General features: G+C 37.9%; 1 protein-coding gene across 4 annotated transcripts in view; it reads left to right on the top strand.

The window, feature by feature from the left end:
* The window catches only part of LOC131237464 (O-fucosyltransferase 9), a 41,548-nt gene that overhangs the window by 14,892 nt on the left and 11,483 nt on the right, over window positions 1-15,173 (top strand). For all 4 annotated transcript variants that reach the window (XM_058235240.1, XM_058235238.1, XM_058235239.1 and 1 more), the window contains exon 5: window positions 2,368-2,565. In XM_058235240.1, coding sequence (XP_058091223.1) covers window positions 2,368-2,565 — 198 coding nt within the window. The remainder of the gene's footprint in view (window positions 1-2,367; window positions 2,566-15,173) is intronic.

Below are 15,173 nucleotides of genomic sequence, written 5' to 3'. Positions count from 1 at the left end.
AGGGATGCTAAAGTAGAGTTGTTATTGGCTCCACTCGTAGACAAGGTATTTTGTAACGGTAACAGTGGCTATAACGGCCACTACCGTTACTTTTATGATACGGGCAGTTATGACTCTCGTAACGGCCATTATGGTCTTTTTTATTTTTTATTTTTATAAACTGAACAAAAAACCTGAAAAATCTGTATTGGCCACATCATGGATTGTTATGGCCTTTACGAGGGGTGTAATGGGCCGTTACAACGGGTCATTTTTTCCGTATTACAGCCTTTATGACCCCGTGTAACGATTGCACCGTTACCTTTATGTAACGGCCTTTATGACCCCGTTAGGGCCGTTACGACACATCATGCTTGTAGAACCGAGAGATACACGTTGGAGTTTAGCATATGCGTTATTTAGAGATAGGCCATCCTTGCTAGTTGCCACCCAAAATCCGTGTACAAACTGGTTCATATTCACGTTTTAAGTCAGATAAAAATTTGGCCACATGAAACTCCTCTCATTGCTAACATTGCTTCTCCAAATCAATTGTAAGGGGTTGATACACATTCTTCTCCTCCCACATTCCTTTAAGTTTTGAATAATATTCACCCAATGATTTACTTCCTTGTTGATGCTTAAATATTTTCTCAAATAACTAATATGCTGAAGAGATGTTTTTGTAGGATGGATACATCCTCGTAATGCATCTTGCGCTTTTGCAATATACATAAAATATAACATTCACACTAATAAAAGGTTCCACACTATTCCACAATCACATCATAATTTGCGCATTTTTCCGAATCCATTGATCATATGTGCTAGCATTCATATCAGGCTTTTTAGTGGTATTTTAATTCGCCCTTGGCAATTGAAAAACACTTGGATGGATTTGGACCACTAAAGATAGTTCATTCCGTTTTACTTAATAAAGGTTATTTGAACCCCTAAAAAATTAGATGGATTTATGAATCCAGTTCTTGAATCACTTTTCTCTTTCATCTAGGAGAAGGGACTAGTATATATACCGTAAGCTTATATGAACATGGGCTGACCTTTTGTGACGAATGAACACCCAACTTGTACGCCTCACATGGCATGCACACCACACTTAAAGACAATAACCAGCTCACATGTCCTCATGTTCCAACCAATCACGAGGGTTGATGATCATGAACACAACATCCGACAAAGGTAATCAACCCACACATCTACATGTCCCATACACGAGAGGTGATGATCACGAACACTTTATCCCCTTCTCATGCATGGACCATTATGAAGTTCTAGCACAATAAAAAGAAAAGAAATCCAAGGTTTCTAAAAAAAAATTTCAATACGAGAGATGAGAGAAACAAAAAATAAAAGATGGAAAAAGAATTATAGGATAAAAGGGAGAAAGATGGATTAGATTAGAAATAAGGATGTTTTGATACCATTTAGAGTTATAGATTAAAGAGAGAAGAGAAGAAAAGAAAAGAGAAACGAAAATTGGGAGGAGAGAGGAAATGTGAGTTTGGGTTGGATGACCACCTTCTCCCCTTTATATTAATAATAAAAAGTCAATATGACAAAAATACCCTTAATAACAAAGAAAAAAAATGCCCTACACGTCCCAGACCAAATAAACAACTAGTAACAAGAAGAAACAAAATACGGCTCATATCCCCACATCTGTTAACAGTTTCCATATATTTTTCTTTTTTCTTACAAGTTTGAATTGGATTAGGCAAGTGCGTTTGTTCCAATGAGAAGTAAGCAAGAGGGATGTTCTAGAAAATTTTTAGAATAATCTAGAGTAGAATTGTAGGCTATATAAAGGCAATAGGACTATACAGTATGAACTATACTCTGATTATTGATTAGAAAGAAAAATTGCTTGAGGTTTTCCTTAATTATGAGTTCCTTTGGTGTTTCATTACTAGTTCAGTACTAATAGGCTGTTGGAGTGCTGAAGGGGATGCATTTGGAAACTGCCAATTAATTGAAATTATCAATCTACAATGGAAATAGATGAAATGTAATTTCCCATGCTTAAAAAAGAAAAAAAGAAAAAAGAAGAAATGTAATTTACCTGTATTTTTTTAGTGGGACTTGCCCTTTCCCTGTTAGGGATAAATCTTCTGCCTTTTAAACAAGCAAAAAAAAACCTTCTGCCTTTTTCATACACCATGGAGTAGGAATAGGTTTCACAATCATTTATAAAATTAATTTGAAGAAATTTCAAAATTTGCCTTCTTTTTGAGGTATCCATTTTTCAAAATTGCATGTACTTTTCCATATTGTGGTTTTCTTATTGCATCCGATTTACCCTGCTATCTTATTTCAGCTGCAAGATATTGAACATAGATTCAGAATCTTGATGTTTGCAATTTTCTGCAGCAAGTTCGGGGACATTTTCGACGAGGACTACTTCATTGATGCACTTAGAAAAGACGTGAAAGTGGTAAAAGAACTCCCTGAAGACGTACTGAAACACTTTGATAGTAATATTAGCAACATTGTGAATCTGAGAGTTAAAGCCTGGTCAAGTTCAACCTACTATTTGCAAAGGGTCCTTCCAAAGCTGTTGAAGCTGGGGTACGGAGTTATTTATTTTTTATAGTAACCACTATGTGGGCTGTCAGTTTTCGTAAGAGATCTCTGTAGATTTCAATCCACTTATCCTAAGAAATCTTTTTGAAGTTTTCTTAACATTTTCTTCTGGTCTTACTTGAGCACTTCTCTGCGCCTGACAAGTGTTCATACTGACATGTTTTGTTGCTATTCTTCGAATGGATTCATTGCATCTTGTAAAATGTAATTCATGATCTGCCCCAGCCATTCATCTTTGTTCAACGAATGGGTTGATTGGAAAATTTATTGCCTTTATTCTTCTGTTTAGAAGTGGAATGTGGAAATAAACCTGAGTTATATTCTGCAAAATTGTGCTGCTTTTTATGCGATATTGTAACTCATCATTCATCTTGAATTCTTTGTGGGATAAACTGCATGTTCCTTAATGATCATGATCCAATATTCCCAATGTTAGTGAGGCAACACAGCTCAGTGACACAGGGTGCCAAATGCACATGTTTATAATATCCGAGTCACTGTTGCTACTCTAGGAAACAAGTTCAGGAACCAGTAGCCCTAAGACCTCAGTCTCTTGCTTCGTGATGCTTGCAAGACCACAGGAAAAAAAAGAACCACCTCTTTCTTGTCATTTGAAAAGACGCTATTGAACTTCACCTGCCTTGGTTTGCCTTTACCACTGCCACAAAAATATTGATAAAACAATGCTGACTGGGGCTTTTCTCCACTCATTTCTCAGTTTTGTGGCATCCAAGAAGCCCCTTCAACCACTGATCAATTCTTGGATTGTGTTGGCTAAGGTGCATCCTACTAAACCATGTTCAAAAGTGACTTTTTCTTGACTGCAAGAGTGACAGTTCTGATAAATTGCTTTTACGTGAGAGGTATCATGGAGTTCGAGATTTATGAGAAACTGTTGGTACTTTGGAGTGGAAATGATGGAAGAGCTGCTTGGGCTTCATTGTTCTTCTTAACGAGATTGCTAAGATAATTTTGGCTCCCTCCTCGGTTGGTGCTTTTTCTTTCGAAGTTTTTTTTTACAAGGTCTTGTGCCCTTGGTCCTTTTAAACCTCTCTATATGAGTATGGGGCATGTTGTCACCCCCCATTGATGGAAGATTTTTGGTGGATAGCTGTATCAGATAAAATCTGATCATGGATTTTCTTTAGAGAAGAAATATGTCTATTCAAAATATCTGTTTCATGTATGAAGGAGATGGCATTGGTGAACTATAATTTTATTCATAGTGAAGTGGCTTAGGGAGGTTTTGTCAACCTTCTTCTGTTTGAAGATCTCATGGATCCTTCAAGTTTGGTTCCGGAACTTATGTAAGCCTGGAGAAAGAGTTATCAACCTTTGTGTTTTTAGTGGTGAAGGAGAACATTAAGTTATCTCTCATGGGTTTGCTTCTCACTTCTAAGCTTTGAGAGGTCTGTTGATCATGGATCTTCAGAGGAACTAGTGGTTATTCAATCCCTTAAGAAAGTTGATGTTTGTGACAGTTGTCTTCAATATGTTTAGTTCTCTCATGATAGATTGGATTGTTTGCAATGTGGGATGATGCTTGATTATCACAAAACAACTGCATAGGTAGGCAATAGCTTGTTGATACATATTAACTTGCAAGTAGTATGAGCCGTTGCTGTATATTTTGCTTCAACACTTGGTCGGGCCACAACAATCTGCTTTTTACTCTTCCACATGATTAGATTTCCTCTCACAAATGTGCAATACCCCGCACTAGACCGCCTTTCTGTTAAAGAACTAGCGCAGTCTGTATTAAAATACTCTATGATCTGCAGATGATTGTTTCGTCTGTACAAAATTCCTTGACTTGGTGCTTCTTTAAGATACTGCATTATCCGAATAACTTCATCCATGTCAGATACCCTTGGAGTGACACTGATAAGGAGAGATGTTCTTCTGAGTTGCTACGCCAATTACTTCACAGTTAAGATGGTATAACCCATCATGTTCATGTCATTTACCAATCTTCTTCTTTGTCTTAAATCTCAAAAAAACACAATATGAATGTTAGAAAGTCACAGGGCAGTTAAGAAATTTGATGAGCTTACTAATAGATAGAGTAGTTAAAGGAAATTTAGGTATAGAGAGAGTAGATGACAACAAGAGGAAATAATCTGGATAAATTGTATCCATTCCACATACTTTGTACTAGGTATCATCTACTAAAGTGACAGATAAACCCATTAACAATGTGTTAATATTGGAAAATACACTTGACTCATCTGTCACGTCGTTAGATGCTTCGAAGTCAATGACCTATGGAGTAGGGACCTTGGATCCTAAACCAGTCATACTTAAGGTCACAAAAGTAGCCATAGGAGCGGAATAGCAGGATTCTGTAGATTTTTCAGCAACTTGGAATACTCCTCTCGAGTTTAACCATCTCTCTAGACATACGTGGATGTTGCATTGTAGAAGTAGAACTATCCGGATGAGACCCACTGCTCTCTCCAATATGAGATGCTTGATTTTCTCGTGTTGGCTTTCCATGAAGATCCCAACAATTTTTAACTGAATGATTTGTAAGCCTACAATTGGTGTACTTCCTAGGTCAACCTCTACCACGACCTTCTACTTTTCTTGATTACCTATGCCACCACGACCACCTCCTCTGACTTGTGTAGTAAAAAATGCAAGAGTAGAGCGATTATTGGCTCCACTTGTAGACCGAAGGGATGCACGGAGGCATGAATATACCTCTTTCATACATGACATGTCTTCGCCACCCAAAATTTGTGCACAAACTGGTTCATACTCAGGTTTTAAACCGTATAAAAGCTTTGCCACTTAAAACTACTTATGTTGTTGACATTGCTTTTCTAAGTTAGTAGTTAGATGTTGGTACACGTTCAATTCTTCCCACATTCCTTGAAGTTTTGAATACTATTCACCCAAGGATATATTTCCTTGTTGAAATCCAAATATCTCTTCAAATGGCTGGTATATATGAGAGTTGTTTTTGTCAGATGAATATATCTCTTGTAATATATCTCACACTTCCTTTTGCAATATCCAAAAATATTACGTTCACCCTGACGGATGGTTCCATATTAATCATACGTACTAGTACTCCATCAGGCTTCTCGGTGGTCAAATATTTTAATGCCTTTGACAATTTAAAATACTTGAATGGATTTGGACAACTGAAGTTAGTTCGTTCCATTTGATTTAATAGAGGTTATTTGGAACCCTAAAAATTAGATGGATTTATGTATCTAGTTCTCGAATCACTTTTCACTTCCATTTGGGACAAGGGACTAGAATCTATACCTCAAGCTTATACAAATACGGGCTGGCCTTTTGCAACCAACAAATACCAAACTTTTACACTTCATGCGTTATGCACACCATACTTGAGGAGAATAACCAGCCGACTTGTCCACAAGTTCCAATTAATCATGAGGGTCATTGATCACGAACATGGCATCCAATGAAGGCAATCAGCCTACACGTCTCCACACTAGAGGTGATGATCAAGGACACTCCATCCCCTTCTTATGCACAAATCATTACATAGGCTCAACACAACAAAAAGAACAAGAGAAGATTTTCAGCATAGAGAGACAAAAATAAAAGAAGGAAAAAAAATAATATGATAGAAGGGCGAAAGATGGATTAGATCAAAGACAAGGATGGTCTGATACGAAGTAGTTTATATATATATATATATAGAGAGAGAGAGAGAGAGAGAGAGAGAGAGAGAGAGAGAGAGAGAGAGAGAGAGAGAGAGAGAGAGAGAGAGAGAGAGAGTTGGACGTGCCCTCTCTCCCCTATTATTTTATTCAATAAAAAGGATATGACAAAAATACCCTTAAGTAACATAAGAAAAATGATTTTTTACAAAGAACTACCCAATTAATATGGAATTTACATTCCATTACCTTTTTCAAAAAGGTTTTCAAACAACTACCTCGTTAATCAGTATTATTTTCGTCCCACTACCTTTCGTTGAGTTTTTTAAATGGCTGGTTGGGTGTGCGTGCCTACAAATGTGTCGGTTGCTTTGGTGGGCCATGGGCCCTATCATGATAATTATGTAAAATCCATCCTTATGACCAACTGGCCTACACACATCACCTCATGTTAAGCCAAGGGCCCAAAATCACCCCCATTTGTGATTCAGGGGGATCATATGATTGGTAATAGTGTAGAGGGAAATGATCACCTTCCAAAATTTTTCCTTTGGTACGACTCACTTGAATCATGGATGAGCCTGAATTTTAGGCTCTAGGCCTAAATATTTGTGTTGCATTTAATGGTTGGAGTGGATTTCATATAATCATCACAATGGGCCCTGTAAAAATCAAGGTGGACGTCTCTTTGCTAATTGTTTTCTTTTGTGTGGCCCACCTAAAACACAAATCATCCTAATTTTTTGGATTTGACCTAAACTAGGATTACGCATCTAATGGTTGGAGTAGATGTTACATAAACATCATGGTGGGCCCTGCTAAAAATCAAAGTCCCGTGCATCCCTTTATAACTGAGCAGAGAGTATTAAGAAAAAAAGGCACTTGCGTTGACTCCACTTTTGATTTTGACAAGGCCCACTCTTATGTTTATGTAAGATCCACTCCGACCATTTGATATTTAGTACCATACGAGGCCCAAAGGCATAAAATCAGGTTGATCTGTGATTCTGGTGGGCTACACCAAAGGAAACAGTTGGAAGATGGACCCCCATCCTTGATTTTTACGTTCCCCCCCATGATAATTATATGAAATCTACTCCCATCATTAGATTCTACACAAACATTTAAGCTTGTGTCCAGAAAATCATACACATTCGTGATTCACGCGGGATACACCAATGGAAACATTTTGGATAGCGGATGTTGCCTTGTACACTGTTACACTGTTTCTAATCTTGTGGGCCACCTACATCATAGATGGAGTTGATTTTTGGGCTCTTAGCCTAACATGGGGTGATGTGCCTAGTGGTCAAGTGGATTTTATATGAACATCATGGTGGTACCCACCTGAGCCACCCCACCCACTTGTTTGCTCTCAAGGTTTCCATCATGGAAGGTAGTGGAATGATAATTATATCCATTAATGTAGCTTTTTGAAAACCCTTTTTGAAAAAGGTACCGGAATGTAAATTCCATATTAATTTGGTAGTTTTTTTTTTTTTTTTTTTAAATTTCTCAAGAAAATCCCTATTATGTCCTTAACTAGCATAACAACTAATTAATGAAGGAAAAAGATTAGTATCAAAGACTAGGTGGGCCGAATAGTGGTATCCACATCACATCTGTTAACAACTTCATTGGCTCTTAGCAACATTTCCTGCAACTTTGCCGGTAAGAATGTTGGCGGCACAATTGGTGGTGGCAACTGGATTGAGTTTAGATAGAAAGGTAAAATGGTTGCCTCTTCCTCCAAGCTTTGAACTGGTGGGCAACATTATTTGTCAGTCTCCTGCAAAGTCCTTTGTTGCTGGTTCTTGAAAATGTATTTAAAATGGTGGGTTTAGTGGGAGAGATTGCGATCCCCCCATAAAGGAACTTAGGCAAATCCAACATTTTAGCTTTTAGGATGACATCAGAAGAGGATTGTCAAAAAGGTGGTTTCCAAAAGCAACATAGTGGTTTGGGGAAGAAATGCTCTTAGAGAGTCAAATTTGGTTTGGTGTTAGTGTCTAAGAGAAGATCCGGATTTGGTGGAGTGGGGGTTCTTCCTTGCATGGCCAGTTCAATGGGAAATCCGTTAGACTAAAGGTTCACGGGGTGTCTTCTTAGGTTAGGAGCTTGGCTCTCCTAGATGTTGATGCTCATTTCTCCTTGAGGGGGCCAAGACTCTTCAACAAGGTTTTGTCTTCTAGGGTTGTCCTAAACCATGGATTCTAGGTTTTTGAGGTAAAGGGCTTAAGGGTAGTCTAAATCTTATTAGGGCAAATAGATCCCTATCCTTGGGGTGAGGGCTGGCGACAAGCTTTGATTCTCCTTTAGGATACTATATAACATTTTTTCCCCTAGCTAAGCTTAAGGGAACCATGCTGTAAGAGATAGGAGGACAATTAGAATCTAATTCCTTGGTGCTTATTTGCTAATGATGTAGTCTTCGTTAATGAAGTTGAAGATTGGATGGTGGAAGAAATTGATTTGTAGTGTACCTCTTTGAAGGAGATGACGTTCACATGTGTTAAGCTACATGGTTTGCAATCTTGGTAGGGTCTTAAACTCTTGAATCTTTGGATCGAGTATCGTTGCTTTTTAATCAAGGGAGAAAAGGAACATGACAATTCTATTGGCAATTCTTCTAGGGCGTTTAGGTTTGTTAAGGATGTCTTGCTGAAGAGCTCCTACACTACAAAACATATCCATTTTTGGTGAAAATTCAAATAGTATGGCAAAACACATGGAATTGCACCATGCAAATTGTCTTATGCCAAGAGTGAGAAGGTGCTTAAGAGAATGCACGATTTGAACCAACTTAGATGTTTAAGGACAATGCTATGAGTAGGGCATTATTTAGGAGCTCATTTTCCATAGATTGTGATGCATCGAACGACATAGAGTTGGCTAGGGCACTCTATATCATTTTATTGGGGCCAATAATGGTGTTTCAATAGCTGGTTCCAACTCCTGTTCTTTGAATTTCAAATCCTTATGTGAGCCTGTGAGACTAAGGTGCCTGAAGAGGTGTTATGTTCACATGGACCCCCTGCTGTTAATTTCCAATTGGACCTGCAACTTTGTGTCGGGCACATGCAGGTTAGTCATGGCTTCAGCTCATACTTCTTGTGTCTCACCTTCAACAGGATGTCACATGTTTAAAGGGTTACTCATGTTCTCTACCTTGGTTTGTCTTCTTTTTTTTTTTTTTTTAGTGCTCATCTCTGGAAGCAGTGGGCTTGCTGTAACGATCGAATCTACCCTTTTGTTGGATCCACTGGACCCGGGGGGGGGGGAGGTCGCCTAAATAAAAGAATGCAGAATGGAGATTCACTAATTTGACTAGTCTATTTAAATTCAATGGTAGCTTCTAGGGGAATTACAGTTGGTTGGATACTAGTTTTTCCCCCCAAAAAATTGAACTTCCTCTTTGGTTGCTTTTGGTTTCGGATTTGCTTCATGGCTTTCTAATACAATCTATATGACTACTTGTGGACCATGTGATCAGTCCAAGGGGTGTTTTTTTTTGTAGTGAGCTCAATAGAGTTAAAGCAATGTGGAATGAGCCTTGGTGTATGGGTGGTGACTTCAACTTGGTTTGTTCCTATGAAAAGAGGAATGGAAACAACATTTCTTTTGAAATGTATGACGATTTCTTTGATTGGGTTGATTTGGATGAGCCTATTGATATGCCAGTGAGAGGCTGCTATTTTACACAATGTTTTCCGTATCATTATCGTGCAATGCATCATGCCCTTGGGATATGGAATTATGGATACATATTAGTTATCGCATGGGATATATCGGTTGTATCTCATAATTTATCACTCTTGTTGAAAAAAAGGGGAAACATTGGGAAATTGGTCAAATTTTTCAATGAGATTTCATGGATTGTTAAAAAGGACTTTAATACACACTTAGAAGTCAAAACATCACCGAAAGCATGTATACATAACGCTGTGCGGTGGCTCAAAATCATCATCTCCATCTTGATGGGGTTGGGCATAATATTGCTGCTTCACGAACTGACAATACTATGCTTGAGTCATAGTAGAATGATACTAGTGAAGATACACTCCAACATAACGCCGATATTCATCCTCTTCGATTTGAGAAACTTTGGAAAAAAAATTTAGTTTTCCCTAATCTTTCGCAAATTGGCCCTTCCCTAAATCCCAAAATTAGAGTGTATGTGATGATGATTTCATCAAACACTTTTAAATACTCTAAAATAGGGGCCAATTGACCGATGATCGAATGGGTTTGGATGGTTTTTTATTTTTATTTTTATTTTCTGGCCTCAAACCCAGACTTCCCACACGTTCATGTGATATCTTTCGATATTGATAGATATCGTTGATATGAAGAATTTTTTGTAAGGGACTGGTTGCAATATCTTACGATATGTCGTGATACCATGCAATATATCCTGCAATATGAAAAATTTTAGACACTACCTGTGCGTTTCTTATCGCACATGATATAAGATATATCATGGGATATATTGGCCGATATCGTCGAGACTAAAAACATTGATTTTACATAGTTGAGTAACAATTGAACTTGGTCATGTCTTGCCTTGATAGATATTTGATCTCTATGGATTGGGAAAGTCGTGTCTAGGGAGTTCCTCATGGTGGCTTGCTAAAGGCGGTGTTGAACACTGCCAGGTTATGTTCTAAATTGTTGAGGATTCATGGGGTCTGACATGCTTTGGTTTGAACTAATGTGGCTTGAGGAGGACAAATTCGTCGAGATTAAGGATTGGCGAGAGTCATAGAGGGGTGGGCTAGCTATTTGTTAATGATTAAGCTGAATAAAGGGATTTATAAAAGGATGGAAAAAGATCATTTTGGGACTCAAGAAGTTAAAGATGCGATTCTTCTTGTACCTATGAGTTCGATCACAAAGAAAAGGCCTGCCACTTAACCATAGAGGAAAACATTAATAGGGATTCCCTTAAATGAGTTAAAAGTGAGGTTTGTGAGGAAGAGGTTAAAATATGCTAGAGGTTTGGGGCCTTTTGGCTTAAAAAGTGTGATTAGAATACAAAATTCCTTCATGGAATTGCTTAATTTGATCAAATCGTCGCTGACTTGGTCAACTAGGTGCGGATTTTCTGAATTATACTAATTTGGATCGATACAGGTGGTGTCTTACTTGTTTTAAGAGGATTTAAAGAGAATGGTGGGATGGAGATGAGATAGATGGGAACCCTATTTAGAGGGGAGAGTGAAAGAGGGAGGAGTAATTTTAATAGAGGGAGGGTATGGAAGGCTCTTGAATGGGTTCTTTCTTCCTTATAAAGAGAAATTCACTACTCGGAAAGATAAAGAAAAAGTAAAGAGTAACTACTTGAATTTAGGAGAAGAAATATGGGTACTTAGCCTTAACATTAGCAAATATAACATCTTTGTAATGATTTTTTTTTTTTTGTTTGTAAATTATATAATTCAAATTGTTCAAATTGCAAGACCCAATTCAGATTAGCCGCAAAATCGGATTGATAAGGATGGATGTTTGTTCATTGAATTTGAATGCCCATTTGATAGCCAACAATGGCATTGGTATGATCACGACACATGTACAATGGGTTGATGTACATTTGTTCGACTTGTAGAGCTGCACACAATTAAGAGCTTGGCCATTTTATCAATGCCACAGAAATGGATGGTCAAGAAATTTACAAAAACAATCAAAATTCAACCATAAAAAATAAAAGATTTTGAAGGCTTTGGAATTCCCAACTTCAGATATTTTTGGGGCATGGGCATCTGAGACTAAAGCTATTAGGTCATGGCCAAAACTTTTGGATCTCAGCAACACACTTTTTTGGTAACTTAATGTCCACTACTCCACATACCCCGAAATTAATCAAATAATGTAAAAATAAATGCAAAAAGAAAAGGCAAGTTGATTCTCTGGAAGAGTGTGATGGTTCAAACATGGGCATGAAGAAATTTTTACTTTTGGTAACCCAGATGAAATTGCTTTCAGATTGATTGGATACTTCTAAACTCCGAATTCCATTGGTCGAATTCAAGTGTTGGCTGTTTCTTTTAACCATCCATTAGATGCTCATTGATCGGCTAGTTAGGAAATGCTTATTGGTTCAAGACCTGTGTAAATTAGAACCCATGATTTCCATGGTTTATATTGATTTCATATTTGCCACATATATAGTTTTTAAGAGCATGAGTATGAACCACCAGATTTAGCTAGAGTATCGAAGTTCTTTTGGGGCTTAAGAAAAAAAGGTTTACTATGGGTTGTATCCGTTGTTTGGAATATTCCTGATATTATCAAATTATCCTTGATATTATCTGTATCTCTAGCTCAACAATATCAACAACACCAGTAGCGATACTGATAACACTGGTAGTACATTAGAAGTTCCCGGTATCGGTGATGTATTGCTAAGTATCACCAATGTATTCAGCCAATATTTTCAACTGTGTAAAATCTAGGTATCACTTATATTAACAATGTATCGCCATTATTTTCAACTCTGTAAATTCCAGGTGTCACTTGTATCACCGATACTTTGATAATATCGCCAATGTATCAATATCACTAAAAATCAGTTTATTAAAAAATTTTCCATTTCAAATTTTTTTTAATGAGCGCATGGTTGTATGCAATGTTCAAATTCTTGACAATAATATATATTATCGATATCACATGGATGATATCAAGGCCATAGTCTTTCATTTCCTTTCCAATTGTCGATGATTTCTCAACGAAATATCGTGTGTTGTCGTTATTCTAAAATATTGATGGACGTTTGAAAGGAATGTTGGATGGTCGGATGGATCGATTTCTTATGACATCACATTCTTTTAGGCCCCCATTAAATGAGAACTTATTATGTATGCATTCTTTTCACAATTTTTTTTAAAATATTATTATTATTTTTAAATTCCTAAATATGCAAATATGTGTATTTTAGCATCTCTTGAAGTTTCACTGGAAGATTCCACCATTTTCCCTATGATTTCCCGCATTTTCGGTTGTTAGCGAAGTTGATATTGTTTCCATATCCCCGGCCTGTGAAACTTGTAGTGATACTGATACTTCAAACACTGGCCGTATCAGCCCTGTAATGATTGATACAATACTGGTTTCAGTTATGACCAATAAGTTACACTGATAACCATTTTTTAATCCTTGATTGCAAATACTAAAAGAAATAAAACATAATGTTTAGTCGACTACAAAAGAGTTTTTGAAATAAACTATATTTGTAATGAAGTTGTGAATGTCTATTCCAACTTGTTGGGTATAAAGGATGGGAGTTGGCCTTCTCTTGATAACCTTCATTTCGATCCTATTAGTTAGGATGAAGCAAATCTAGCTGGGATGCCGATGGGGATATCACACGCACACGCACGCCCCCCCTACGCACGTATGCAAGGAGGAGGGCCCCACCATCGATCTGGATCAATGACGGCGTCCAGGGAGGGCCTCCTAGTTAAAGGATTACGTTTTGGTTCGTTGGAGTGGACCAAATAGTCATGTGAATCCCACCATGGGTTCTCATGATCGTGGCCCACTATTCTAATTTATCTTGTACTTTGGATTTTGCTTATTATTGTTATTAAGAATATTATGGACGGTTTAGATTGCTTTGATTAGTTATTATTTTTGATTACTTCGTCTCCAAGTAATGGTGCGCACGTGGTTCGAGTTTTGAGGTATATGGTTTTATTATAAATAGGCACCCCTTGTAGTCTTTTATTCTCAATGAAGATTAATAAAATTGCTCCGTTTTTCCGTTCCTCTAAATTTTTGAGTTGTGGAGATTCAATTGGGTGCGAAACCCTCCCTTCCTCGAAGGGCTGACTACCGTAGTGCGAAGCCACACCTATCCCGATTCGCCTCCACCTTCTTCCATCCATATTTCTCCTTTCCTACAATCACCTACGCTTTAAATCCATCCTCTATTGCAGCCTTTTTTCTCTCTACAGCAGATATCCAAAATCTGGCCCTGCAGGAGGGCTGAAACTTTGGTGGAGCACCATGCACAAACCGCGCATCGGATCGAGCTGAGATTTGGGGGTTTTAGAGTCCGTCCCTGGCCGACCAGGGCCAAGGTAACCTTTTTCTAAATAGTGGGCCTCACACGTGCGGCCGGGATCACACGCACGTGCATTTGAGCCATTGCTGCTGTCCACACGTGCGGTACTTCTTTGGTTCGTCTCTCTCCTCTCTTTCACTCTTTCACCCAAAATCCCTAAACCTAACCCTAAATTACTCAAATCTTCAATTTTATGCTCTTTCTTCAATCTTAGGGTTTACCGAATTGAAATTTCTGAATCCCTTGGATTGGGGGAATTATTTCTGTGCATGTGTGGATGAATTTACCTTCCTTTGATTCTTGTTTAGTCTATAATTTTGATTGATCCCGCCCTAGCATGTGTAGGCGCCTGGACCCGCATAAGATTCCCCTTGATTGAGTGTTTGAACTTTTGTGTGGGATGTGGAATTTTGTGTAATTGTTTCTGAACTAGTGTGATCTAAAGCCTGAAATCTTGCATATCATACTTGAATTTCATGTCCTGCATCAAATGCCCTATCGAGGAGGAAGAGGTAAAGTACATAGTATTGAATCTGGGTAGAGATAAAGCTCCAAGGTTTGACGAGTTTCTTTTGCTAATTTTAGGAAGTTTTGAAATGCTATCTTATGGAATTTATTTCTAAATTTCATATGAGAGGAAGGTTTTCGAAGGACTTGGGTGCATTTTTCACTCTGCTCATCTGGAAAAGGTAGGGGTGGAGGATTTGAGGGACTTCGAACTCATTTGTTTCCTTGTCAATTCGTACAAAATTATGTTGAGGGTCCTCGTTCATAGGTTGAGATCGGTTTTGAGAGGGTTGATCTTTGGGTCATTATTGACAGGTTGAGACAATGTGTGCCAAATCGGTTGTGTAACACTAACAACCTGACTCGTTATGCCAAATCTTTGGGAT

The sequence above is a fragment of the Magnolia sinica genome, chromosome 2 (assembly GCF_029962835.1).
Source record: "Magnolia sinica isolate HGM2019 chromosome 2, MsV1, whole genome shotgun sequence".
In the NCBI taxonomy this organism is placed as follows: domain Eukaryota; kingdom Viridiplantae; phylum Streptophyta; class Magnoliopsida; order Magnoliales; family Magnoliaceae; genus Magnolia; species Magnolia sinica.
The sequence above is the reverse complement of the archived record's forward strand: the minus strand, read 5'-3'. Positions and strand labels throughout refer to the sequence as shown.